We start from the raw sequence: 27,774 nt of genomic DNA on the forward strand, positions 1-27,774 counted from the left end.
AAAATTGCAATAACTTTCAAACAAATTTGAATTTCTCAAAAAAATTGCCTTTTTTGTCGAATTCCTGCTGTTCGTTGAGTGGCCGGTGTAGTATTATTTACGTCAAATTTAACAGTTTAATAATTCTCTGTCTAATTATGGAACATTAATTGTCTGTTATTTCATCATGCTCTTTGCTTTTTGTACAATCCTTCGTAATTTTAAGTTCATAAGTCTTAAAATTTTTGTACAACAAAAGAAAGCGCAACATTGAGTTAAACACCCAAAATACTGTCGGTGGTGTGGACCCTTTACGACTTTTTTTACTTACATTATGAGGCTCCCTGCTGGCTTCACTCTCAAACCCCAGTTGTTGTTTCTCATTTTTCATTAAGATGAAGAGAGAAGAATTGCTTTACCCATTTTTTATAGAAACCATGATTGGATTGCCAGCTGCTGTATTTTGAGAATTAATAAATTTTAGCAAATGAAAAACATGAAAAAGTGATTGCTCTGAGAGTTATTACACAGTGAATATAGGTCGTGCTGAGGAAGCACAGCTCCTATCCGTGGTCAAATTCTATTTTTTTCTTCTTTTTTTGGAATCAGCTTCTTTGAACATAAGCCGTTCTTTACTCTTTATCCTCTTAAAAGTTCTTAAAAGTCGATAAAAAAAATTTTTTATGAAATATGTCATTATTATATTCTTATGTTAGTGCACTTTAAAAATATGTTAATCATAACAAAATGAAAGGATTTTAAAAAAATAATCAACTGTCTTCGAAAAAAACAAACTTTAGAAAACAAAATATGTGCAATAAGAAGAAATAAAGTAATTTTTTCTACGACAATGGGTGAATAATAATTATTTAATGAAAAAAGGCACAAAAAAAAACCATTTAAAAGTGCAATAACTTTTATACAAATAAGAAATTCGAAAAAACTGTAGTTAAGTGCTTTATTGAGAATGGTCCTATCATCATGCTATATTTCTACTCTTTAGTTGCATTTTAGCTGGCATTAGATCAACCAACATTTTTTTACTACAAATACAAAACTTAATAATTGAATTAATAATCGAATTAATAATCTCGAATAATATCTTTTGTTTTACTTCATCATACTCCTTGTGCATTTTCTACATCCATTTTTAATTTCAAATGTTTAAGTCTTGTAGATTTTAAGCAGCAAAATAAAATGTGACGTAAAGAAAAAAAATGAGAAAAAATTCGCAAAAATAACACTTATAGCAAAAAATTTCGAAAACAAAACTCTGTGTTCAGTTCATGAACATTCAAATTTCAACTATGTATAGTTACATTTTATCTCACGATCGGATTTTCACATACTAGGTACCTCAAATATGCTAATTAGTGCAGCCACTATTTTAAGTTATGAGATCAGGCACAAAACCTACTTCTGAGACCCCCGAATAATAATAATATCATAAAGGTGATATCCGCAATATGGGAAATATGCTACTAATAATTTGGGCAATGATTAATTTTATTTTTTCTAAATTTTGCCATATCTCGAAAACTATTTAAGCGAATTGAAAACTTTTTGCCCACAATTATAAATTTCGTTTTTCCAAAGATAATTTCGCATAAAACAAATTTAGTCATGATTTAATGTTTTTACTATTTTATTCAATTATAGTCGAAAAAATTTTGAATTGTGAAGTATACAAACTTCACATTATTTTAAAGAATGTAATTCAAAATAGCAAAACACTATAGTTGATGAAACTTGACGAATCGAATTTCAAATATATCCGACTTTTTTTAACGATTTATAGAGACATTTTGTTCGCTATATTTGAAGGAGAGAAAGGTTAAAATATTTTAAGTGTGCTATTTTAAGGAATGACAAAAATAAAAAGCTATTTATGTTCAAAAATTCGTGTACCACATCACAAATTTGTGAAATCAATACCCTAATTGCCCCTTGTAATTAAAATATAAAATGTGTTTTCATTGAAAAAACATTTTCAGTAAAGCATTATTTAACGAACCAACAGACAAAATCTATGAATGTCCTAAAAATTCTTGCTCCACCTTGGAATGTAGTGAAATTAATACCTAAGGAGCCTTGTAACCAACACCACATAGTGATCTGAATCGAAGAAAAGATGATCAAAATTCGAAAAATTGAGTGATAAATTTTTTTTTTTAAAAATAGAAGTTAACGTTTACGGAGAACAAAATTAATTTTTGACGTTTCTATTTCATGACATTAGTTTTTTTAATTAAAATATCATGTTTATAAATACAAATGTGTAAGTAGAATACATAAAAATTGCATTTTATTTGCTCATATAGACTTTTTAAATACCTATTAATGGTACCGAAAAGTAATGTCGTTTCGGCGCATTAAATATTAGTTAGTCTTGAAAATCAAGTCATTTTGTTTCCGATCCATTTCGATTGATTTTCCATCCGGCATTGAAAGGTTGTTGCTAACAGGGATGAATACATTATTAAAATATATTTTATGTCGAAAACAGTTTTAAAATTTTACCTAAAACTGTATTTTAGTACCAATTATTTTCGTATTTAAAGCTTAAGAACTTTAAATTTATTTTAGTAAAAATCCATTTTCAATAATAATAAAACTCTTATATCTTATATTTTAATTTTTCTAAATTAACATTCTATTAGCAGTCATAAATCTAGAACAAATAGAAACTCTTTCATTTAATGTGTGTAAGAAATATCATCATTTTAACCCTTTTTTCACCTACTCAGAGGAAGAACCATACTAAAATCTCTCCAAACCTATAAGAGTTATTTCGATTCAGTGTCCATTCAACCGCCGTGTACCCAGGAATTAAACTTTTAAATACATTAATTTAAAAACGTGTCATCTTGATTTTCAGTGCTGTCATATTATTTATCAAATATTTTGAAAACACGTAGTTTTAACTACTATAACATTATTTTATTTTTACTCTTAGCTTTCAATTTTTCTCATTCATTACCTGAAATCTAAATAGTTCATTTTTTAATCATCCCTTGCACTTATCTTGCAGATGAGGGTGACCATATGTCTAGGTTTTTAAAAAATACATTATTAATAATTTCACCGTAGTTTCAAATGAATCGTATCACAAAATATTACTCTTTGTTTAGATAAATAACAGAATCTCAAAAGTTAGGAAAAAAATATGAAATAATAGTGTTAAGCGAATTTCATTTCTGAAACTAAAACTTAATAAAATTTATGAGGCATAAATTGTTCGCAATAAGAAATAAATTTTCATTGAATAAAAATGCTTCTTTTCTCCCTATGCCATAAAAATTTAAATGATAAAATGACATATAGGCAATGAGAAGATGTCTTATCACGTGACATCAATGAAAATAAACAGGCATAAAAAAGAGTGATGCGTGTTTGGAAAAAAAATGACAATTATCTATGCTTGAGTAAATGCGGGTTTTCTGATGGAAATTTGTAAAATATATTTTTAAAATGATTCTAAGTATTTCAAATAAGTTATAATACATCAATTTTTAATAATTTTTTTTTTTTGAAGAAGATCCACCGAATTGCTCCTCAGCATGCAGAAACAATACATTGGTTTTTCTTCCTTAAAAACACATGACGGGTTTGACAATGAATATAAATTTTGGATTTTTTTTCTTTTTCATTTTTCTTCTTTTTATATAAAATACAAATTCCGTTCTTCTTGGCTTATTTGATAATTATTAATTCTTCAGTTATTATAAGCAAGTGTATAACACTCAGCTGAATTATCCCGGAAAATCTGGTTATTATTTATGATGTATGAAGATTTTGTTTTATTTTATAACCGTCGTTGAACGGCCGACCCAATTCTGAGTTTAGGACTATCAAACTCCGTAGCCTTGTCATTTTAAACCTAATCCAGAAGACAAGGGAGATCCTGGATCAAAGGGACTATGATACGTCGACCACTGAGAATATTTTCTCGTCATTACTGTGGTCAGTGCGAGCCGGATGCGGAATTCGTAGCGACCAGCCGTCGTTGGGATTCGAACCCGGTCAGCTCATTGTAAGACGAGCGTTCTATCCACACTATACACGAAGAGTACAAACAAAAACCATATATGTGTAATAAAAATGTGATTTCAATATTTGCCCGTCAATCAGATGATCTTCAGTGCGAAGGAAAGAAGCGACTTTACTCTTACGAAAGTGAATTAAGATATAATATTTCGAAAGCAATATGAAGCTGTTTTTAATGCATCATTGAAAAGACAAAAATTCAAGTCTTTTGTGCCTTACGGATATGTTCAAACACTGCAGACGGTGATAAATTGTTGTAGTGAATCTGTGTTATGTACTTCAATTTAGTAGAAGCATTTCACTTGCAAGGCCATTTATCCGCCGAGCAGTTTTCACCAGAAAAAGTCACTGTCTACCGAAAAGTTTCTACAACGATCTTATTATTTGTGCTATGTTCCTTCTAGCTGGGCTGCATGATGTGTTGCAATATTTACAACACTATTTTCTTTATCTAATAGATAATAGAACAGCACTATTATTCTATTATCTTCAAGCCCACTTTCTACACTGTCCTATATATATTTTCCGAGTTCCATAGGAGCACATGTGCTCATTTTTCGTCCCGAGTGTTTCAGATACTCTACTGCCCCCCCCCTCAAAGTTAAGAAAACTTCATGATGATTAGGATGCAGGCTGCTACACGGTCCCAAACTCCCCCCCCCCCACAGTTACAGATAAATTCTGGAGCCGCCATTGAGAAATGTGTATGTGGTGAAAAAATCATGCCAACAACCTTCACTTTACAAAAATAGGTTTATTTACACCGGAATGAATATATAACAAAAACTTGAGAGAGAGTTCAAGTGTTGTGACGTCCTTCTACCCTCCTTGAAATGTAAAACTTTCATCAATAATAAAAGTCGTCCTCTTGTAAGAAAGAGATCAATAGTTCCAACCTATCCAAATGTGACATGTCACCAAATAGATTGTTGACAAAGTTGTCGTCAAGATCATTGTTGGAAAACCGATCCTTCAATGTAAAAAACAAACAAATTAATTAAATTTTTGAAAAGTAAGTAACACTCTGCCATGAGCTAAAGCTACAAAAATATTGTACTTTAAAATTTAAAAAAAAATCAATGCGATGAAATAACTTGAACTAATAAATAAACTGCATAAATTAATGATTATAAACTATATCTCTATCCATTGAAAACAGGTCGAATTATATGTTTTATATAAGGAGCTTAAGAAAAAATGATATCGAACAACTAAAAAAAGCTAACAACTTATCATTAATTTACAAATGCACAAATAGGTGTTTTCTGAATGTATTTCAATAAAGTATATTTTATTCAGAAATAGATATTCGGGATCACACTATAAATAAAGCTGAGAAAGATATTAATAAATATAAAAATAAGAGAAATTCTAATTTGTTAAATGGATGAAATTTAATTGTAACACTATTTTCACGCAATCTGGTTAGCTAGAGCTTTATTTTGAAGGTTTTTATTAATTTGTTTTTAAGCTTTCTATTATAATTATTTTATTTATAAATTATTTATTTAATTTGTTTTGCTTCACTTGCACTCGAATATGTTTAAAAAAGCCTCCACCAGCAACACTTTTTTTTTTTAAATCTCTTCCATTTTGGGTCTACAGTTAATTAATTTTCTTCATTGTTACGCTAAGGTTGCAACACTTGCTGTGGTGTTTGCACCTTTGAGTTAAAACTGTGGTTTGTGTGTCGTCACTCTTGAGACCTATTCCGGCATTAGCTATTGCTGCTGCTGAAATACTCTTGGGTGGACGTTAGTGGTGGGCGGGGAATGATTTTCCTCACTGTCAACTTCCGGGCACCTCTTCGACACAGTATTTTGAAATTCACCAATGTTGCATTAGCCAGTCGGGTCTCACATTTTCTCGCGAAAATCTTCAAACACTATTTCGCGCATCACTTGGAACATACGATATGAAAAACACTATGATTGAACATGAATAAATATAGCTGCTTTATAAGTTTTTGTGCATCTTTCAGCCTCTTTATAATCAGATTTTCTGAAACACCTTTATATTTTATAGCTTTTGTTTCTTTTTTGGTTTAAACGTGTTTTATAAATCTTAGAGGTGAAGCATAAAAACTTTCTTGTTTCGAAAACTCATGGCCAAATTTAGTAGTGTAGCCCGTCAGAAAGTGGTCAAAATTTTAATTAGTATTAAGTTCTTTGGGCAATAACTATTAATATAAATCTATTAATAGCTATTACTTGTAGCGATCATAAAACTATGAAACTAGTTATACCGTCCAGTTAAAATTTGATTCCTCTAGAAAGTCGTCGGAATTTTGACTGCTTAGAGTAATTAAGCTTGCATTGTCATTAAAACGCAGTTGAAATTTGTGACTATTTGAAAAATAATCAGAATTTTGATGGACTACTGTAAGGAATTTTATCTGATTGAGAAATAGTATGAGGATCAACTAACAATAAATGATTTGAAGTTAATGCATCCTGATATAAGTTTATAAAAGCGTAAGGAGGAAAGTATTTTAAAGTCTGTTCAATCTAATTGCGTTGGATTTGCCCGAAAAGTGTGTTTTATTTCTCTTTCTCTCTCCACCCTATATTTTTATATATTCTTTTTATTCTTTTTTTTATATTTTAATGTGTGTGTGTGTTTTTTTTTTATATTTTGTGATTTTGTGTTGCGTTTGTCTGAACAGAACAAAAAATTTTATAATTTTTTTGAAGCGCCTCACATAACTGAGTTAATATATTTTGATTTAGGGATACAAACCAGTTAATTTTTAAGTTACTGTTTTCTTCTTTTAAGCTCTCATTTATTAGCTCTTATCAAATATTTTCAGATTTTTACTAGTTCCTGTTGTGTGGTTACCTTAAATTAAGGATTCTATGTTCACAACAAAAGCAAAAATAGCTAAAAATAAACTGCAGTTAGAAGACTGTGGTGATTTGGCCTATTCCGCTACAGAATTCTTAAAGTCGAAACACTGCAAAATTACTGCAGTTTACAAACTGCAGTAATTTTGTAGTAGTAGCAACTTCAAAATTTTTACTGTTAAGATACAAAATGTCTCTCTTCAGTGGTGCCATCTATCGTGATCGATAGAAAATACTATAGTTTTTGTTAAAAAAAATTCCTTTTGAAAAAAAGTTTTTGATAAAAAAAAAAAATTAACTTAATTTTTTCTCTATTTAAGTCTCTAATTAGAGAGTATAGTACTTATGAAATTTTTTGGAGTGAATATGTCGACACGTTATATCCTGGGATTCGAACTCCTACCCTATCAGCCATGAGATTGACCGATTAACCCTCTCGGCACTCATTGGGTTGGATGAAGTCTTAGTTTTTTTAACTATATTAGGTGAAAACAAAATTAATAAATTTTCCCAGAGTTAACAGTTTGAATATCGTCATTTTATGGTTATCTAATTGTTTTGATTTGAATACGGTAAAATAACAATTAAATGAATTATTACTGATTAAAATTAAAGATTTTTTATGAAAAATTCCCAACAATGTAGATTTGAGGTTATTCAAACAGCTATTCAAACGGCAATGTTCCGTATTGATTATGTAACATGGCGAAATCTTGTCCTTTCAATGAAAAATTATGTACTTCTGTTGATTAAAAAATGGAGTTTTCCCATCAATAATTAAAATTATGAATTTAATTTTTTTCTGATTAAATACTGTTGTTTATGCTTACAATTTTGAAGCACGCTTAGCTGTAAAAAGTGTGATTATTTTTTTTTTCTGAGTCAGTTTTTTTTCAGTGGTCGATTTATATATATATATATATATATATATATATATATATATATATATATATATATATATATATATATATATATATATATATATATATATATATATATATATATATATATATATATATATATATATATATATATATATATATATATATATATATATATATATATATATATTAGCAAAAGGGATAAATAAAAGAAAGGAGAAAAACGAAGAAAATTAATGCGAGTATTATATATTATCTTATGAGATCTGTGTACTTGCAGCTTATGAGCAGTAAATAAAACTTATTAATTTTCTTAATTTTTTTCGTAATTTACACTTCAAAATTCTTTGTTTCGATCGTGTAAAAACTAAAATGAGAAAAATTTCACCAAAGTAAAAGACAAATTTAGATCATTTATATTTTGCTATTAATTTTCAGAACCCTAATTTCAATAAAGTTAAATTTCACAATATTTTTGAAAATTTAAGTAATTTATTTCCAATAAAAGATTTTAACATAATTAAAAGCTTTAAACATAATAAATCTCATGGTAGAACTATTTTTAATTATAATGATATTAGTGAAAATTTCGGAAAAATTAATAGGTCTGATTATGAATGTCATTGTGAAGAAAAGAAATATTTTGAATTTGCTGATAAATAGAGCCCGGATTTTGATGACCTAAAAAATCTCAACTAATGCCCTTAAAAAGTGCAAAAAATGCCCTTAAGAAGGGCAAAAAATGCTCTTAAAAATGCAAAAAATGCCTTAAATAAAGTAAAAATATTGAATTAAACAAATGTTTTGCTCTTTAAAATTATTATGAGTCATTTAAAAAATATAAAACAATGCAATACTTGTTCTACGTTCAGTAAAGTTTGAAAAATATGTTTTATATCCTAAAATAACAAAAAAAGGAAAATATATTGACACCAAAATATTTTTATTTTGTATAGAAACTTTAATGGATATAACAACTTCCATCTCATAATATTACTAAATATCAGAATTACATTGGATTATTAAATGTTTTTTGATAATTTGAAATGTAAACGAGCGTCTCTTGTCTGAAAGTAAATTTTCATTCCTGCAGAAGCTTCTTTCAACGTCTACTGATGTTATAGGTGTGTACTTGAAAAAGACGGTCTCACTTACTGACAATTCTTCTTCAATTTGAAAAGATTTTGCTTCACCTGTTATTATCCTATAGATTTTCTTCATTGTTTAGAAGCCAGTGTAATAATGAAAATTGATAAAAAATAATAAAAATTGGAAAAATTAACAAAAAACTTAAAAAAATGCATTAAAATGCAAAATACGCCCAAAAATTTAAAGAAAAATGCTCTATAAATCTAAAAAAATGCTCTAAAAGACCAAAATGTCCAAAAATGCAAAAAATGCAAAAAAATTCAAATGTCATCAAAATCCGCGCCTTACTGATAAACATCATAAACATATTATTACTGATAATTTAAAAAATATAGAAAACTTATAACTTACAAATTTAATAATAAAAGGCACAAAACTTAGGACCATTTACCATATATACCATTTACCATCTAAAATACTTTCTTAATAAACGCAATATTTTTTGCTTACAGACATCAAATAGATGATTTTCACCTTTAGATATGTTAGCAGAATGGAAATGGGCTGTTATTATTACTTTAAAAAAAATTTGCTTCCAATAATAAGGAAAATTTAAATAACAATAACAATTCAACACATTTTTCTAAAATTGATCGATTAATTAAGCAACTACAAAAAATTTTATAACTACCCCCATAGGCAAAGCTAACAATAGTTATGTTTTCTAATGTAAAAAATTCTATGTTGAACTTTTAAATAAGGAATTAAAAAATAGTAAACATTTTGAGCTTAGTAATTTAGATAATAATATTATCATTGTAAGAAACCTTAGATTTATGTAAGTGGCTAAAAATTAAAATTAGCAACATACAATTTCCTTACTTATTTCATAATATTCCTATCAAATTTATAACAATCACAAGTAGGTTTAATATTTACCTAACTAAACTTGGCACCATTTTCTCTAACTACATAAATAAAATTTTTCTATATTGTTAAAGGCAGTTTTTCTTGGATTATCACTAGAAATCAACCGATTTTAGAATTTATTTAACAAAATAAAATTAATTCCCTTGCGACTTTTGACTTCCAGGATCTTTCCAATAGCATTTTCCTTTTGAAACTAAAAGATGTTCTCTTGAGTTATTATTACGATTTTAAAAATATCCTTAACTGCGATTTTGATTATTGGGAACTTTTTACTAATTTTTGTTTCTTTAATACTTATCTTCACAAAAGAAAACATACTTTTATTCAAATTGATGGAATACCACCAGAATCTAATTTTTCATCTCTATTATAGCTAATTTATTTTTAAACTATTACGAAAAAAATTATGTTCTTAATATTAAGTTTGTTTCTAGATTTATTGATGAGTAACTATCTTTAATTTTCCAGATTATACAATTTTGTTGAATAATATTTACCCCGAGGAATTAATCTTGCTACGTAATCATGATTATAATGTCAATTAAAAAAATTTTGATATAGGTATTAGAAGAGGAAAACATATCTGCCTTGTTGATTTATACGATAAAAGAAATTATTTTAGTTTAATAGAAATAAACTAATTAGTTGGAAATCTAGTGCTTCTAAAAACATTTATTTGAATACCATTTTTAATCAAATGAATAGAATTAAGAGAATGTGTATTAATGTTTATTTATCCAAAAAACAAATAACCAAATTCTTTCAAAATTTGATAAAATATTCAATGGATACCCAACTCATGTAATTAAGTTCTAGATAAAGTCATTGAGTTAATTGTTAGATAATTATTAATAAATTTACTAAAAACTTCTTTGTTAGTCATATTTTTACCATGTACAAATCCAATTCGGGCAAATCAGTGGCAAAAGGGGCAAATCATGTTTCTTCTTTTTAAAAAAATGTTAGTTTTCTGAAATCATTGAAACTGTATAATTAAATATCAACCTCATCAATTATAAACTTTAAATTATCCAGTGCAATATTATTACATTGCGCACATTCATTTTTGGGCAATCCAAGGTAACTAACAAACCAAACGCGCTTCAATACTGCAGTAAGAAAGTGCTATAAGAGATTCCCCTCTATTTACGCTTCTAACCTCTATTAGCTCTTCTGATTTCATATTTTGTAAACTGGTAATCATATTATGAAAATATTTCAAATCATTCTTGAAAGATTTCGGTAGGTGTAAGTTCACTTGAATTCACTTCACTACTCTGGAGTAAGAAATTAAGAGAATTTGCAAACTTGGCTGATTATCTCTAGAACTACAGGATCGATTCTCATGAAATACACTGATACAATACAAATTAAATAACCATTCAACAATTGTAATACACACTCATGATCGTGCGCAACATTCATTGGAGTCGGAAGGCATGAAACAGCGGTTGCAGAATAACCACACAAAAAAATTGGTTAATATGGACCCCTCTAACAGATATACAGGCCTTGCAGTGGTTTTACATTCAGTACAGTTCTTTTCATGAAATTCAATAAAATATGCAAATTATCTTCATTTATTTCACCAGTGTATTTCGTTTTGTGTTTTGTTCTATATTTTCGTTACATTTTAATTTGTTTTCTGTTTAATATGTTTTATTTCGTATATATTTTTAACTTAATGTGTTCTATTTTCGTTTCAATTTTTTTGAGTGCTCCTCACACTATTGCATTGAAATATTTTGCTTCATACTGATACAAAATTAGAAAGCACTCCTTTTTGCGGATATAATCGTGTGAGCTGATGAAGAGATTATATGTTTTTATTATTTTGTTTTCCGGCATTTTAATATTTTTTTTATTCAAATTTCATTCTTAAATATTTTTAAAAATATTTTACTTTCATAATTATTTTTTCTTCTCTTTTCATTTATCTTTGTTATTTTCCATGTTTTCTCTATATTTTTAATTTAGCTCATTGATTCAGCCTAAATTTTTATTTTGACCCTGGGATACTATCATTCTTTTTATCTACTTTGTTATTTGCCTGTTTGATCTTCCTAACTTTTTCTTTGGTACTTATACATATCACAAGTTTTTTTTTCTTTACAGAATAAAAGATTAAGAACTATTGTTTTACAAAACCATAAAATTTATATTAGTGCATGTGGGGAAATTCAATGAATTGTTTATAAATCAGATTTTTTCAGAATGCATGCATTTAATTTTTTTATAAAGGTTTTTTTGAAAAAAAAGAAGAATGCTCATCTAGATGAATAACAGTTCTGAACTATTAGAATACCCACCTGAAAAAATCGTAAAATGAAAACCTGTAGCCGTGCTGTTCCGCCACTCCGGCTGTCACCAAATTTGCAGAAGCACCAATCAGAGTCCCGTTTCCTTAAATAAAATATACACAAATGAAATTAATTTATTTTTAAAATTGTTCTTGGGTAAAAATTGAATGAAAAGAAATCGAAACCTCAACGATAGGAACTGTCAAAATAACATGTTGGAAAATTCTGATAACAGACGAATTAAAATTTGTTTTTACCTTAAAATAAATGTCTTGAATATTTTGACTGCTTAAATGCCGAATTAAGAAAGGGTAAATCAAATTTGATAAATTCACTACTAATGAGCATCTAAAGACAATAAAATAAAATAAGTGTGTTCTTAACGATGTTCCATTTTTGGAACATTGATGTTTGACAGGGAGTCTTTTTTACTGACTGTGGTCGCTTCAACGGTTCGGTATCTTCTCTCAAAACAAAACGGTATCGATTTGGAAGCCCATAAAGATGTAAAATATATTTTTGGGAAGCATATTAATTGCTTTTTTAAAGCATAAAAGTATTGTATACTGACAATAAAATCTACATATTTTTCAGAAATAGTTTTTAAAGCACGCAAAGACAAGCACAATTCATGCTTTCACGATAATTTTTCAAAATTGTTTCCTTCTTTTTCAATTCTGTTGGCTCATCAAATTTTACTTCCTTATTCGATTTATAATTTGGTTTTCTCTCTTTCGTTTTTATTTGCAATTGACTTGATTTTCTGCTTCATCATCTCCAATGTTACTTTCAACTATAATAACAGGCTCTGAGTTATTTTCATCTGTATACATTAGAACTCCTGGCTGACAAATATTTATCCAAATGATAATATTTACCAAAACTGTATCAGGAAATAAACTCCTTCAAATCCTCTGTTAGACATGGGATGAGAGGAAAACACTTTGATCCAATCGGTAACAGCAAAATTTATCAGAAGAGTAAAATAAATAAGAAAGGAAAAACTATTAATAGCAGGAATCTATTCAATATCATTGTTGGAAAAAATTGAGAAACCTATTTAATGTTAAATTTTAACTCATCCATTGTCAAATAACGCAAACGAAGTACATCGCACCCCTAAAAGCAATCACTTTATCAGAAATTTATTTTTTTCAATAGTTAAAAAAGAGATATATTTCCAATAGTTAGAATAGCAAAAGAGAGAGTGAGAGATGAAAGAGTGAATTGCTTTCTCATTATTATGTCACTATCACTGCATTTTTAGTCACCAGAAAAATTTATGTTTAGTTGAAATGAATAACATTTATCCCCTTTTTTTCATTCAAATATCTCTGGAATAAGTGCCATAATATCAACCGATTGAAACACACGCAGCATAACTCGCAATCTAAAAATAGTCTTAAAAATGCCAATGTTTCAAGAATGGAACATTTGGTTTTAAACTAATATTTTGACTTTAAAATTTTGAAATAAAATTTTGCATTCAACAAACAGAGGGATATATTGGCCCTTTAAAAGTTTATTACAAATTACATCAAATTTGTAAAATTCATGAAAAGCTATAAAATTACTTAAAAAAATTAAATTAAATAATTAAAAGTTATAAAACTACTTCATAGTGTAAGATTTAAATAAATGAAAAATAATAATTTGGGACTTAAATTGCGAATTATAAATTCTAACTCCATTTTCGTTCATGAAAATGTTTAATTTACGAGGAAATTCTTTCACCAAATTTATTATGTATCTTTTGAAGCTGAAGTAAAAAAATTTTAATAATATTTTGTGCTTTCATATTAAATACTCTGAAATGACTAAGGACATTTGAATCCAGACATTTGTCTTATCTGAAAAAATTTCAGTGGCAGTGCGAAATGACAAAAACTATCACACGCTCCATTTGCAATAAATCATGAAATAAAATAAATAAAATAAAGCATTTTTACTATTACGTTATATTTCAGAATACAGATTAATTGAATAATAAATAAGCTTAACATTTTTATATGCACGATGCGGAAAACCACTTTTGCAAACAGCCCTTGAAAATAAAAATTACATTATTTATAAAAACTTTGATATTCTCAAACATTTATTACATTTAAAGGAAAAGAATACTTACAAATAAATAATGTCAAATAATGTTCTTTTCCGTGCATTCATTAAAACACCCCTCAAAAGACGGTCAGTTATGACGAAATGATACTTAACGTGAGGGAAAAAAATAAAAAAACATGCTTCCAAAACTATAATTCAGAAAACCTTTTAAAGAGTGATGAAGCATAGGGACAAATTATTCAATACGAGTGATCAGCCTCCAAAATAATTGACATTATTCGGTATAATTATATAGCATAAATAAATATTATTTTTTTTGTTCACATGCCGCCTACAAAGCAATTGTCTATGAAAAAATATAATTGCTCTCATTGGCTGGAATTTTTAATGTCAATGAAAAATTTCAAGAAGTTTAAGATATTCGATTCAAAAAACCTTTTGAGCAGTTTTATGGCGGATAAATATGTCACTATTTGAGTCTAGTGAGCTTTGTTATGTGACGAAATACATGTATCCTATACTATGTAAAAAAAATTAAAAATTAAACTGTACCACTTCCTTATGCAATATTTAAAAATTTGTAAAAGATATTGACACTCTATTAATATTTTCTCAACAGATATTCCACTTTATTGAGATGTTGCGATGTAACTGAAAGGCAGTGGACAAACAGAATGTTTCAAAGGAAATTAAACACCTCTTCGTTTCTTCTTACGTGAAAACTTTCAAAACAATGGTTATTATAGATTTAGTTGCGTGTTCGCAGCTTTAATAATCTATAATAGTTTGCTGCGTATGTCTCTCTCTTATAACTCCAAGAACTTCAATGATAGAGTTATGGTAGCAGGAACTGCATTTTCCCAGCCTTCAGAAGTGCCATGTGCAAGTAAGTCACGTCTTTAAATTGGCATATTTTTTTGAAACTATTTCTGCTTGTGGTAATAAAGTACAACGTCCAACGTGAATCTTGGTACAACCTTATCTATCGATCAACTTTTGAAGTATTTTTTCCCTCACACAAACAAATTTTCTTTGCTCCACGTATATTCGGACAAAGAATCAGGTCATTCTGACCAGTGGTGATTTTTCTTTTACTCCCTTTTGAAAGAGCAACTATAAATATAAGCACCATGTACAGGGTAGGTCAAAATGAATGTCTCAATTTCATAGGTGGTCCAGTAAAATCAGACTTTTCTTAGGAAAAATCAATACCCAAAACAATATTTGACAATAGCTTTGTTAATTTCGCATAAATTATATCAGAAAACTCTCCTGCTCTCTCGTATACCTTTCCCATTTTTTTTAGGGAAATGTGGGTGATTTGAGAGAAAGAATTGAATTTCTTCTAAGCAAGCAAGTGAGGTACTGTTTCCGAAGTACACAATTTTTCTGAAACTGATTAAGACCAATCTTTACGCAATCGGAGAAACAGTTTATAAGCAATAAGGGTTTTGTGTACAAAAATTATAAATTTGTACTCATTTACGCATCTGATGTTGCCATACAAGCAAATGAGGCAGTGTTTTCTTACGCTAAATCGAATGAGACTAGACAAAAGTCAATAGAACAAATAACTCAAAAGTTGCAAAGGCTCTTCTGTATAAAATGTACTTCTTTTGATAAGTATTAACGTATTTATTTACTTTGCATTGCTGTACAAGGACTATCTGAATTAATGTGAAGTTTCTGGTGAAATTTTTTTACGCTGAATTGAATGAGCCAATTCTCGAGATGATCAGAAGAAGAATAATGAGTGTTTTATGTACAATTTTGTACTTGCAATTATTTACACACTCTACATTGCTGTATAGACAAGTGAAGTATTGTTTCCTGCTTATTTTTTCTCAATTGATTGAAAGAGACAAGACACGATTAGAATGAGCTAATATTTAAAAATTTGAAATGATTTATTTTTTGTATGATTTATTTTTTGTATTATTTTGAATGGTAGTTGCTATGAGGAAAACTCTTATCATTTCAAAACTATATTCTGTGAGATTGAATTTTATTTCATTCAATTCAGTGTAAATTAATCGGAAAATACACCTCACATGTTCAGGTCGCCTTGACATAGAAAGGTAAAAAGTGTACTAACTTGTGCCAAAAATAGTACTTTTTATAATAGATAACGCTTGCAACTTTTGAACTGTACTTTCTATTGGCTTGTGTATAGTTTCATTTGCTTTAGCGTAAAAAATACAACAGAGCAAATGTCTCACTTGCTCTGTTCATAGATTGCAATATCAGATATGTAAATAGGTGCAAGTATAAATTTGTATATAAAACCCTTATAACTTCTAAACTATTAGTTTGATTATCTCGAACTTGTTCTCAATCTATTCAGTGTGAAAAAATGCAATGGAAACAGTGCCTTCGCAGCCTGTTTAGAAAAATTCAAATGTCCCCCTCAGCTCACTCCATTTTCCTTCAAAAAGGGTAAGCTTATAAAGGAGAGAAAATGAGTTTTCAGGGAGCATTTATAATAACCTGACAAAGCTTTCTGCGAAAAAAATCTTGAGTGTTAATTTCTAACATAGAAATATCCTTTTTTAAATATAAAATTACTGGACTAAGGTGATATTTCTCAATATGTCACAAATGTTTTCATTAAAATATACGTATAAACAGGGGAAATGTAAGCAAGTTTTGAATAGTTGACGTCTAACTGACATCAGCATTATTTCAAAAACAAAATGACCAGAAAAATAATAACACGTTTGTTATTAAGGCCTTGACTCGGCGATCCCCAAATCTCATATCATGTCAGGTTCCCCTCATGTCCAATGACATGATTGATTTAACAGCCCGTCTGCTATCGCCATTATCTTGATGTAAGCCTCATAACGAATCATTTGAAGAAATCAAAACTTGCTCATAAAACCTTTGCATGCATCTTTAATGAAATAATTTTTAAGTATTTGCGTAGTACATCTTTTACACGAGTCCAATGGCATGACTGATTTCATCAAGCATCCCATCTTCGAAGAAGATGGGGCTTTTATTTTGACTTAATCTCTATTGGGAAGAAAAGGGAAAAAAGAAAGAATTAAAACTAACCTCCGAAGCAAGCTCCCAGTGCCAAGGATAGAACAAGAGGAAAAAGTGGAAGTTTCTCATTGCTTGAAATGTCACAAATCACTTGCACCTTCACACAAGAAGAGAAGAACAACACAATTCATAAAAACTTCTTTCAAAGAAAGTAATTTTTGTTTTTAATCAAGAAACGTTCGACTCTTTTAGTCTAACATTTTTATTTTGTGTAGCAAGGGTTACAAAAAGGGATTACTACGACTTAGGTCATCTGTACGGAAATATATGTCCCAAAATGTTGTTGGAAATCAAAATTTAAATTATTCAGCGTCATTATCAAATTTCTAAAAAAGATTGCTTGTGTCCGTGACATCGGAAACAAATCATCCTAAACTGTTTAAAACGTTTCTGCTCCACAGTGATAGATTAGCATACGCACGCCAATGTGTTATTGGGCAATCAGACCCAATTGAATCATCTAACTTTATTATATATAGCGATAAGTAATAGAGAAAAACAATTTATGAATTATGAACTTTTGATGTTTATTATTCTTCTCTTAGAGAGTAATGAATTTAGATACTGCCGTAGTATTTGAACCAATTTATAATTTAGGCGTGGTGAAAGTTTAACCTAAATATTAATACCTATTTAATCAATTTTTAAGATATTTTTATTTTATAACAGTCATTGAACAACAGATCGAATTTTCAGTTTACGGCAACCAATGTTCAGCTCCGTAGCCTTGTAATTTTAAACCCCTTCCAGAAGACAAGACAACTCCTGTATTAAGTATTGGTAGAAATTTTATCTTCGTGAAGGACTTTTTGATGGAACTAACCCGCATTTGCGCTATATGGTAGGAAAACCACAAAAACTTTCAGTGATTAGCCTGACGGCTAGGGGACTCTAACCTAAGATTTATCTATTACAGAGGATATTTTACGACAGCTGTGTGTACTGAAATCATTTCGGATCCAGTTTTTAAAATTTTATTTTATAAGTGTCATTGAACAGCTGACCCAATTTCGGGTTTACGACTATTAGTGTGTTCAATTCTGTAGCCTCGTAATTTTGTACCCAATCCAGAAGAAAAGGGAACTCTTGGATCAAGTATTGGGAGAAATTTGCCTTCCTGGTGGACTTTTTGATGGAACTTACCCGTATTTGCGGTACAGGGTGAGAAAAACCATGAAAATCTCCCACGGCTAGCCTGATGGCTAGGGAATTCGATTTCCATGATCCGCCAACCCCTGAGGATATTTTACGTCAGTAATGTGATCAGTGCGAACTGGGTACGTAATTCGCCTCGCTGGGATTCAAATCCGGTTCACCTCATTGGAAGGCAAATGCCCCTGAGCCACCAAAGCTCAATTTTTAGTGCAGTGGAAATTTTTGTTTTTAAAATATATGTGTAACGTAACTCCTAGAAGGAGATTAGTTTGTTTATTCCCTCTGGAATGCTTCAACTACATTAAAAATTATTTAAATAACTCATTAAATGAAAGTATTGGCAGATAGAGTAATATCCAAGGCTAACGGCATCGTGACATAAGTTTGTGTCGTTGACAGGAAGACCTCTAGTCTTATTGAAATAAATAACTTTCATAATAATAATGCAAATTAGTCATAAGGATAAAATGATTCTATAAGTTGATACACAAATAATTGCTGTGTCTTACCATGACCGTGGTGAAGGGAATGTTGTCGATGAGACTGGACGAGAGAGCGGATGTCCAAAGGATAATAACGATAGCCACCAGGAGCCTGTGTTCTGAATCCACAGAATTGATGATATCCTGAGTAGTGCTCACAATGTAATACACAAGTTCTAACCTCGAAAGAGCCTGAAAAACAAACATCAACTTTAAACTAATTCGTGTTTTTATAGTCTCACTCTTTGTGTTTTGTTAATCGGCATCAATGTCATTTTAAAAGGATAAATTGACCTGACATGGAAGCTAAATTTTATAGTTTCAGTTATCTTAGAGCAGCTATTTTTCTCCTTATTATTAACACTAACATTAAACATCGTTAACTATAAACATTTATTAATTGCTGGATAAATATGACTAACCATTTTGTCCGATTCTTGCTGTTTAAATTTGAAACAAAAATGGCATTTTTACAAACTTTGCTTTTACGAGCACGAAAATATTCGAAATATTTTCTTTTTAGATTGATATTTTTTTTTTAAAAATAGCTGTATACGGAAAGATTTGGTTTATGAAAGCTGAATCAGTGTGATCTAATTTTTTAAACGTTTGGAATTCATCTTTACTTGCAGGATGTTCTTAAATTTCCATTATTCGTAAACTTATATTACTAAAACGACAGATTTTAAAACAGTATGTTATATTGAGAGTTGAAAGTGTTTTTAATACAGCGTGGAAAAATTATTTTTGAACTAACATTTACAATAAATGCTCAAAATAATAGATTTCTTAAAGGAGGAAAAACTGATTCTATTAGTGCATATTTTTGCAAACACAATTTGAAATGCATTGGTGTGGTGGTTTTCACGTGATAAATTCATTGGGAAATATTTTGCAATAATATTGTTTCAAGAATTCTGCATGGAAAAGTATAAAAGAGAATAAAAACGCTTTATGTAATTCAATAATAATGCCTAAGGATTCCTAGATATCATATTGAAGCGCACGTCCATTATTTCGATGCAATGTCTTATTGGGACCCATAATCATCGCTCATTAACAATGCAAAAAATTGATTGGAAAAGCTCACACAGAGCAATGCCGTATTTTAACCTGACTACCCATTCAAATTTTTATCAAAAAGTTATGCGCTATAAGGATAATCTAGAAAAAAAAGCCTTCATTAAAAAAGTTTAAAAAATAAATAGAATGTAAAATTTTAAAAACCTATTATCAACAAATAAAATAGCGTTGTCTTTTTTTCACTCATAAACATTGCTTTTGCAATAGATTATCACACATGCACGTCTTATAACTTGATGATCACAATTAGATACGTTACTTAGTCACTCGTGACCTTCTGCAATCTCTAATACACACCTGATTACAAATTTATTTGAAAATTTCTTATTACTAAAAATCACGTTTTTCTTCATCTCATTTGATTCATTCCTTAGCTTTTTAAATAGACGCACCGAGGGAAGACTGCGTTTTTTTAAAAGATACAAGCTTATTTTGCATGGTAGTTGTGTTTCATGTTGAAATATACAAAAAATCTACGAGAGAGAAAAAAAGCTATTAGTATAAGAGGCATAAACTAATATGAAATTCAAAAAACAACGCTAAAAGAGAACGTCAAAAAACTGATAAAATAAAAGTGTATTTTTGAAGAGAAACAAATTGTTACAATTCTGTACAGAAATGCAAATCTTTAAAAATCTCGACTTTGAATTTTTGTTGCTAGAGTTCATCTTTCTATTGCACGCAACCTATAAACCTGTTACACACTCATTCAAAAAATGTCAGTGCATTAAAAACATACAATTAACACTTCCAAATGATTACCTCCATGACTATGAAGAGGGCGGCGAAGAAAACCAGAGTGGACCACTCAACTCTTCCCAGAATACTCTCCAGTTCCTCAAAGTCACCCAACACTAACAAAAATATGGCACCAAGTATGGCGATCCAGCCTACAAAACATCATTTCATAAAAGAGAGAAATGTATTTATTTGAAGCCTTAGAAACACGTTTTAACTTGTCATAATTCATTTCTTACTCCGCTTTAAATAATAAAAATGAACTGCTTTCTAAGAAACAGTTCTCATTTTTAGTTTAGAAGGATGAAAAGTAGTGCGCATTGTTTAAACGGCAACATTGAAAACTTTTTAAAAGAAATCAAAATATATTTTGTACTGCTCTCCTTTATCGACTAGTGGGTCAGTCTTTCAAGTAAATAGTCTGCTTCGAACTCATAGGCTGAAATTATTCTTTTGAATGTACTTAGATGGGTGTGTGTAAAAAGTAGCTGTTAGGTCTTATTCCTAATGAGTACATTAAAAATAGAGTTTAAATGGGGTATCCAATCAAAAATCTCAGTCTGCGAACAACTCCTAAGTACCCTCCTTATAGTGCGGGACATAGGTTTCACAGCCTCGCGTATGACGTAGGAAGAAACTTACATACTGCTATATAGACAAGTGAGGTATTGTCTCGATGTCAATTTATATGCTGAATGAAATGAGATTAATAACGAAACAATAAGAAAAATATTCAGAATTTGCAAAGTGCTTTTTATGTATAAAAATTATTTTTTTTAATTGTACTTATAAATATTTTTAACATATCTTTCCAATCTAGACAAATCAGGCTCTTTATTATTCGCAGGCAGTAACTCACTTCCGTCTCATTCTGAGTCACTCAACTCTTTTCTGTCTACTATGAAGAGGATTGTTAACATTCGCTGTAGCTTAAAACATTTCTTCTTTTTTTTTTACGTCCTGTTTTTTTGTGCTATCTTTACTTTTTCTTTATACAAAATCTTTCTTAATTCTGTTAAAAATTATTAAACTAAGTTTTAAGCATTATTATTCCGATACTAACCAGCTTGGTCACCTTTCAAAATTATCTTGTACAACATATAAACTTCAATGGTACAAAAACCAAATGCACAGCACAACTGTATTTAAATATTATTCAATCCCTTCTCCAATCCTAACGGCATAATTGGTTTTAAACAATATACATTAACCAAATTTTTTCACTGTCTAGAAGTTGTCCGTGCGGAAGTACTTTGATTTCAATTTTTAATTATTCTAGCAATAGTTATTATGTAATAATTATAAAAATTAGCAATTGAATTTTAGTATTCATTTAAAATCTGTCATTAAATCAAAATCACACAAACGTGCAATCACACAAAAGTATGAGTTCGAAATATTTCAGCAGAAGTATTAAAATTATTTCTGTCTCTGTCGCGAGATGAGATAGAAAACTCATCTTAATACTCCACTACGTGCTGTTTAAATATATATATATATATATATATATATATATATATATATATATATATATATATATATATATATATATATATATATATATATATATATATATATATATATATATATATAAACAAGGGAAAAATTACAGAACAATGAAACAAGGGGAAAAAAAGAAAAATAATAATAAAAATAACAAGAAACCGAACAAAAAAAATTCCGAAGAAAAGGACAAAAATTTTTAAAACAATCCGGAAAATAAAAGATGTAATCTTTTCATCAGCTCGCACGATTATATTCTCAAAAAAATGGGCTTTCTAATATTGCATCAATACAGCCAAAGCAAAAATATATCAATACAATAGTATGAGGAGTACTCAAAAAATTTTACAGAAAAATTACAATAAATAAAATAAAAAACAATAAGTAAAAATATCACGTAAAAACAGAAAATAAAATATAAAGAAAGAAACAGAATAAAACATGAAATGAAATCTATAAAGCGAGTAGCGAATTAAAATGAACTTACATGAACGGGAAATTTTTCAAATTTTTCAATATACAGTCGAACCTCGATTTCACGAATTTTTCGATATCTCGAAGAAAAAAAAATTCCCTTCAAATTTCCTATAACCTTTCCTATTTTTTTAACTCAATGTTAAAAAAAACTTGATTTCACGAATTTTTTTTTCTAATCCCTCGATAACTTGAATTTTTTTCCTCCATAAATAGTGTAGATTTTTCTTCTGAAAATGAAAAACTATTCCAAAAAGAATAAAAAAATTTAAGAATATAAAACCAATTCTCAAAATGATAAACTTTTTTTTAAAAAATGTACATAAAGACGTCAGTGGCATGGAATGATGTGTCTTTCTCTACGATAATGAATGACTTCAAGAAGGCTGGAAAGGTCACGAAAGTAGTCAAACAATAAATATCGTTAATTCTGATGAAAACTACACCGAAAACGATTGGGACAGATTGACCGGACTCATGAAACTTGACGACATGGAATTTCATGACTTTGTAAACGTAGATGATGCAGTAACAGTGTGTGGTCAGTGGGATGACAATGATATCATCGCTCAAACGAAAGCTTCTTGTGAACTATCAGAAGAAGAGGACGAGGAAATCGAAGACTTACTCCCCCCCCCCCTCGCGAATGTTACTAACTAACAAGCACTTTTTGCAGTGGACACTGTAAGGAGATTTATTGACAGGCAGCCAAATATGTCACAGGAGACATTTAAAGCTATAGTCCACTTTGAAAGTGTTACAGACAAATTTCCTTACACATCTCTAAAGCAAACAACAATTGAATCTTTTTTTAAATGAAAGTGCAAAAAGTGTTTTTAGAATAAATATGGAATAGTAAATAAGGTATTTAAAGAGCATTTTCCTTTATTCTACCATCGATAACATGCGATTTTCAATAATTCGAATTTTCGGTATCTCGAGTTTTTTCTCCTCTCCCTTCAAGTTCGAGATATCGAGGTTTGACTGAATATATATAAAAATCTATAAAATATTTCTAAAATATTTTTTTTTCTTATTTAATTTTTCATTTCAGAAATACATCACTAAAAACATCGTCTTTAGACTCTGAATGCAACATGAGGTTGTAGATCTTTTTCAGAGATCGTCAAAAAGAGCTCTCCAAATAAGAACCTCACGCAAATATTTTGAATACATTTAACGTACTTATTTGTTTTGTTCATATTTTTTGCTTTGATATTTTTCTTGTTTCCTTATTAGATCTTTTCCAAATTTGGTGCAGAGGTTTTACCTACTTTGTCAAGAGAGGTTTTGATGGCGTCGCCTAAAGGTTTTCACAACACAAAGTCTATGGAAAAAATTCCGTGCCTCACAAAAGTGGTCATAAATAGAGGGGGGTCGCTACATAAAAAAATTTTTAAACTAAACACTTAACTTAAAATTTATTTTTTAACACTGCTTAAATTATTGCTTAAGGCAATCTAAGAAAATATTATGTTACCAATAGATAGAGGTTTAGGGTGCCACATGAGAAATATGTATACATACATAGATTATGACCTCAAAATGCTAATATTATACACGTATTTTTTAAAAAAAATAGTGTTAATTGTGTCTAAATGAATTGAAGAACTTATTCTATGAAGAATTCAGTTACGGAAAAATCATAGAGCTGTATGATTTAAAGCTGGACATTTTCAAAAGGTTCTCTTGACATCATTACACACTGAAAATAGAGAGAAAATTCAGAAAAAGCAGCATTTAAAAAAAAAGAACTTAAATCGTACCTAAACTTAGATTAAGTTGTGGAAAACTTTCCAAGAAGAAAAGGATAATAACTATCCCAATAACGATCAGGGATTTTATGAGAAGCACAGAATCCTTAATCTTCAGCTAGAAAAATATAATAAATGAATAAAAAAAACTCATTTTTATACAGAATTGAAAGTATAAATAAGGATGCCTCTCCATAACTTACCGTATTTGTTAATTCTACTAAACTCGCTCTATAATCTGCCTCCGATATTCTGTTCGAAATGGAAAGAAAAAAGTGAGTTACTCAAAACGGCATTATTTTGTGGAAAAAAATGCAATTTATAATTCAATAAATATTTCTTAGTGATTATGCTTTTCATTTCTACAAACTTCCACAAGTAATTGAGAAAAAGTATCTGCAATTAGTGAATAGAGAGATTTTACATTGAGTTTCTCTTTCATTCATCGTAACACTCACCTTATTTTCTATACCTTAGAGACACTGAGATATGAAGTTTTTGCTCATGTACTGTCAAGCTCAAATAGCGTTGCCGTTAAATGCTTTGCAAAATCTCTCAATTATTATTCTCAACACACTTGTATTAGCTTGTAATAAAGGATGAAGGTTGTATGGTGAGAGCAACCCAACTGATCTTTAATATATATATGTATATATATATATATATATTATTGAAAGCATGGAAAAAATAGCAACATAATTGTTTCATTTATTATATCTAGTTTCAATCAGTAATATTTCTTTCCCTGCAAGTTTATACCCATTCAACATGCCATAATTCAAACTCACTATTTCATAAGTTTTAGAATTTCTGTACATCTAGAGAATTTTATTTCAAAAATGACAAGCATTTGCGATTTGTAGCTTTGAGTCAGAGATTTAAAATTACGCTATTGTTAGTATTATTATTACAGTTTCAACTAATGAAAACTGGTTTTAATGAAGGCTAAAAAGTACTTTTTAGCATATAACATAAAACAAAGGCATGTATCTAAAATCAACCTTATGTATGATACTAAACTATATTTCGAAAAAATCTAGAATGCGGAATTGTCACGTTATAATTTTATCAGAGAAAAAGTACCGTAAATACCGTAATAGGTGATTGGATGACGGCTTCGTGTTGTTTCGAACAATAAGACTGCAGAGAGAATGAATCATACAGTGTGTTTGTGAAAATTAAAAAAAATTTCTTCTCCCCGTCTCCATCCCTCCAACAGTTCAGTTCGGCCTCTTGAGAAACAGACTTATCTAATGACGGGTAGACACAGATGTTGTCCCATCCTCACATGATTTTTTATTTTGGGCAACTTCGATCTCGATGCATTGCCTGACACTCACGGAAACACCAATAGTGAGCGATTTGAAGACAAAGTAGTTGCAAACCATAAAACTACAATGACGAAATATCATTCGATAAAAACTTTCTAGTCTAACATGTGGCCTTATTTAAAAACGACGGATGGAGTCAGACTGAGGATTCTTTGTCATCTTATGAAGTCTTTACAGTGTAATATGATGCTCTTATAATTGCTGGAAAGTGTCTGTTACATCCGTTTACAAAAGCCCTAACAGTAACCATGTGACATAACAAAAAGAACCTAATTTTTCACCTCCGATTCTCTTAGCCTGCTTTCAGGCAAGCACTGTTGGGCTAACATCTCATTCTACGCGTAAATGGAAACAATCTTGCGACTCCTACGAAGATCAATTTAACTATTCTCTCGTCAAATTTACACTATTCCGTAGATTAAGAACCCTATTTTGCAAGGATAGGCTAAAATTAACCACGTGACGCAAAGAACCAGTCACCATGCACGTGTATTCCACCCAAAGTTATCTTCGCTTGACAATGCTTTTTGCCTGAAAGCAGGTTAGGAGAATCGTAGGTGAAAAATTAGGATTTCGCATTAGTTTGTCTATGTAAAGAACTCCCCTAGGTATTCGTCGGAATCCTTGGCGGTGTATCCGTGTTGGAATCCGTGGGGGTATAACAGCTTCAAGTAGGAGTGTTTAAGACAAGTCTTGGCTCGGGTGAGCGAGAGAATCTTTTTCTGCTGTTCATTGTGTTAGAGTGAAGAAAAATGATCAGAAACATTGTTTAGAGCTTTCGATTCCTTTTTTTTTTTTTTTTTTTATCCTTTCACTTTTTCGAGAGTCTCCATTTCGAGAAATTTATTTCAAAAACATATGGGAGTTTTTTCAATATCATTTCTGATTTTCATTGCGATTGTACGTCTAAATATTAAAAATATTATTCCATCGTTATTATTTAACATGCTGAAATTATTGTTCTTATTAATAACGGTCGATAAATGGGAGATGAAATTTCTTAATATTGTTTAAAAGCAGCTCGAATAGTTCGATGTACGCATTTTATTAATGCATAACTCATCTGTAAAGTTCCTATACATTGTAAAACGATTTTTAAGGAACACAGAAACAGTAAAAATAAATTTGCAAATAGAAATAGTAATGAAAATGTAACTAAAAAAAGCTTTGATAGCTTCAGCTGGTTTGATGGGTGTGGATAAAAAAATTTTTTTTGATAGTTTTAGATTTCATCCTTGTTGTGGTAACTTGTTTTTCGCTATAGAAAAAAAATAAATGGGAAAATAAAACACGATGCAATTTATTACCTATTTATTTTATTTATTATTTATTTATTATTTATATACTTATTTATTTACATATTTATGATTAAAAAAACTATAAATAAAATAAAAACTCGACCCCCCCCCCCCAAAAAAAATGAATTCTTTAAAGGAAAGAAAAAAGTAGAGAAAATGTAGTTGTTATCGTATATATTAGCTAAATAAGTTATTAATACAAAATATTATCGATTAAATTATCTGCACATGAGAATACACATCAACTACATAAACAAAGAGTTATAAAAAATTCTAATGGATCGGTTAAATCATTGAAATTTTCTCCTGCATAAATAACATTAACTATTTCTATCTTGAACAAAATTTTTATCATCTTTTAAAATTAAATTTAATAAGTTTTAACTTCTCACTTTTACCAGAAAATTCAAGTAATAAAAAAAAACTGCTTTTTAAAAATGGTAAATTCTAAAATTAAAGCATCTGAAAATCAATGAATATTCATAGTAAATAGAGAGAAACTAGCGTGAAATTAAAATACATATAAAATAACATATAAAAAAAACTCTACAATACCCTTAATATCAGAATGTGTTCAATGTTTTCTCTTTTTGTGTGCTTGCGCAACCGATTGCATAAAATGCATCATTTTAAATCCATGCAAATCTTAAAAATGTTCTCAAATCAGATTAAATAAGTCAACTGCTGACAGCTGAGTCAGCCAATCTGGTAAACTTCATATCCCCGAAGCTCCCCTCTCTAAAATGCGCGATTCTTGTTTTGATGGCGGCCTTAAACT

At 29.4% G+C, this 27,774-nt stretch overlaps 1 protein-coding gene across 2 annotated transcripts in view; it reads right to left on the reverse strand.

Annotated features, from left to right (window-relative positions):
• Positions 1-4,760: 4,760 nt before the first annotated feature.
• Positions 4,761-27,774, reverse strand: part of LOC107437251 (P protein) — a 79,068-nt gene continuing 56,054 nt past the window's right edge. For both annotated transcript variants that reach the window (XM_016049183.5, XM_087165311.1), the window contains exons 13-19: positions 24,571-24,619; positions 24,380-24,485; positions 20,661-20,788; positions 18,843-19,007; positions 17,188-17,275; positions 12,079-12,172; positions 4,761-4,996 (exon numbers count right to left, since the gene is read on the reverse strand). In XM_016049183.5, coding sequence (XP_015904669.3) covers positions 4,909-4,996; positions 12,079-12,172; positions 17,188-17,275; positions 18,843-19,007; positions 20,661-20,788; positions 24,380-24,485; positions 24,571-24,619 — 718 coding nt within the window. In that variant the 3' untranslated portion in view covers positions 4,761-4,908. The remainder of the gene's footprint in view (positions 4,997-12,078; positions 12,173-17,187; positions 17,276-18,842; positions 19,008-20,660; positions 20,789-24,379; positions 24,486-24,570; positions 24,620-27,774) is intronic.

The sequence above is a fragment of the Parasteatoda tepidariorum genome, chromosome 6 (genome assembly GCF_982258835.1).
Source record: "Parasteatoda tepidariorum strain Cologne lab strain chromosome 6, Ptep-v5.0, whole genome shotgun sequence".
In the NCBI taxonomy this organism is placed as follows: domain Eukaryota; kingdom Metazoa; phylum Arthropoda; class Arachnida; order Araneae; family Theridiidae; genus Parasteatoda; species Parasteatoda tepidariorum.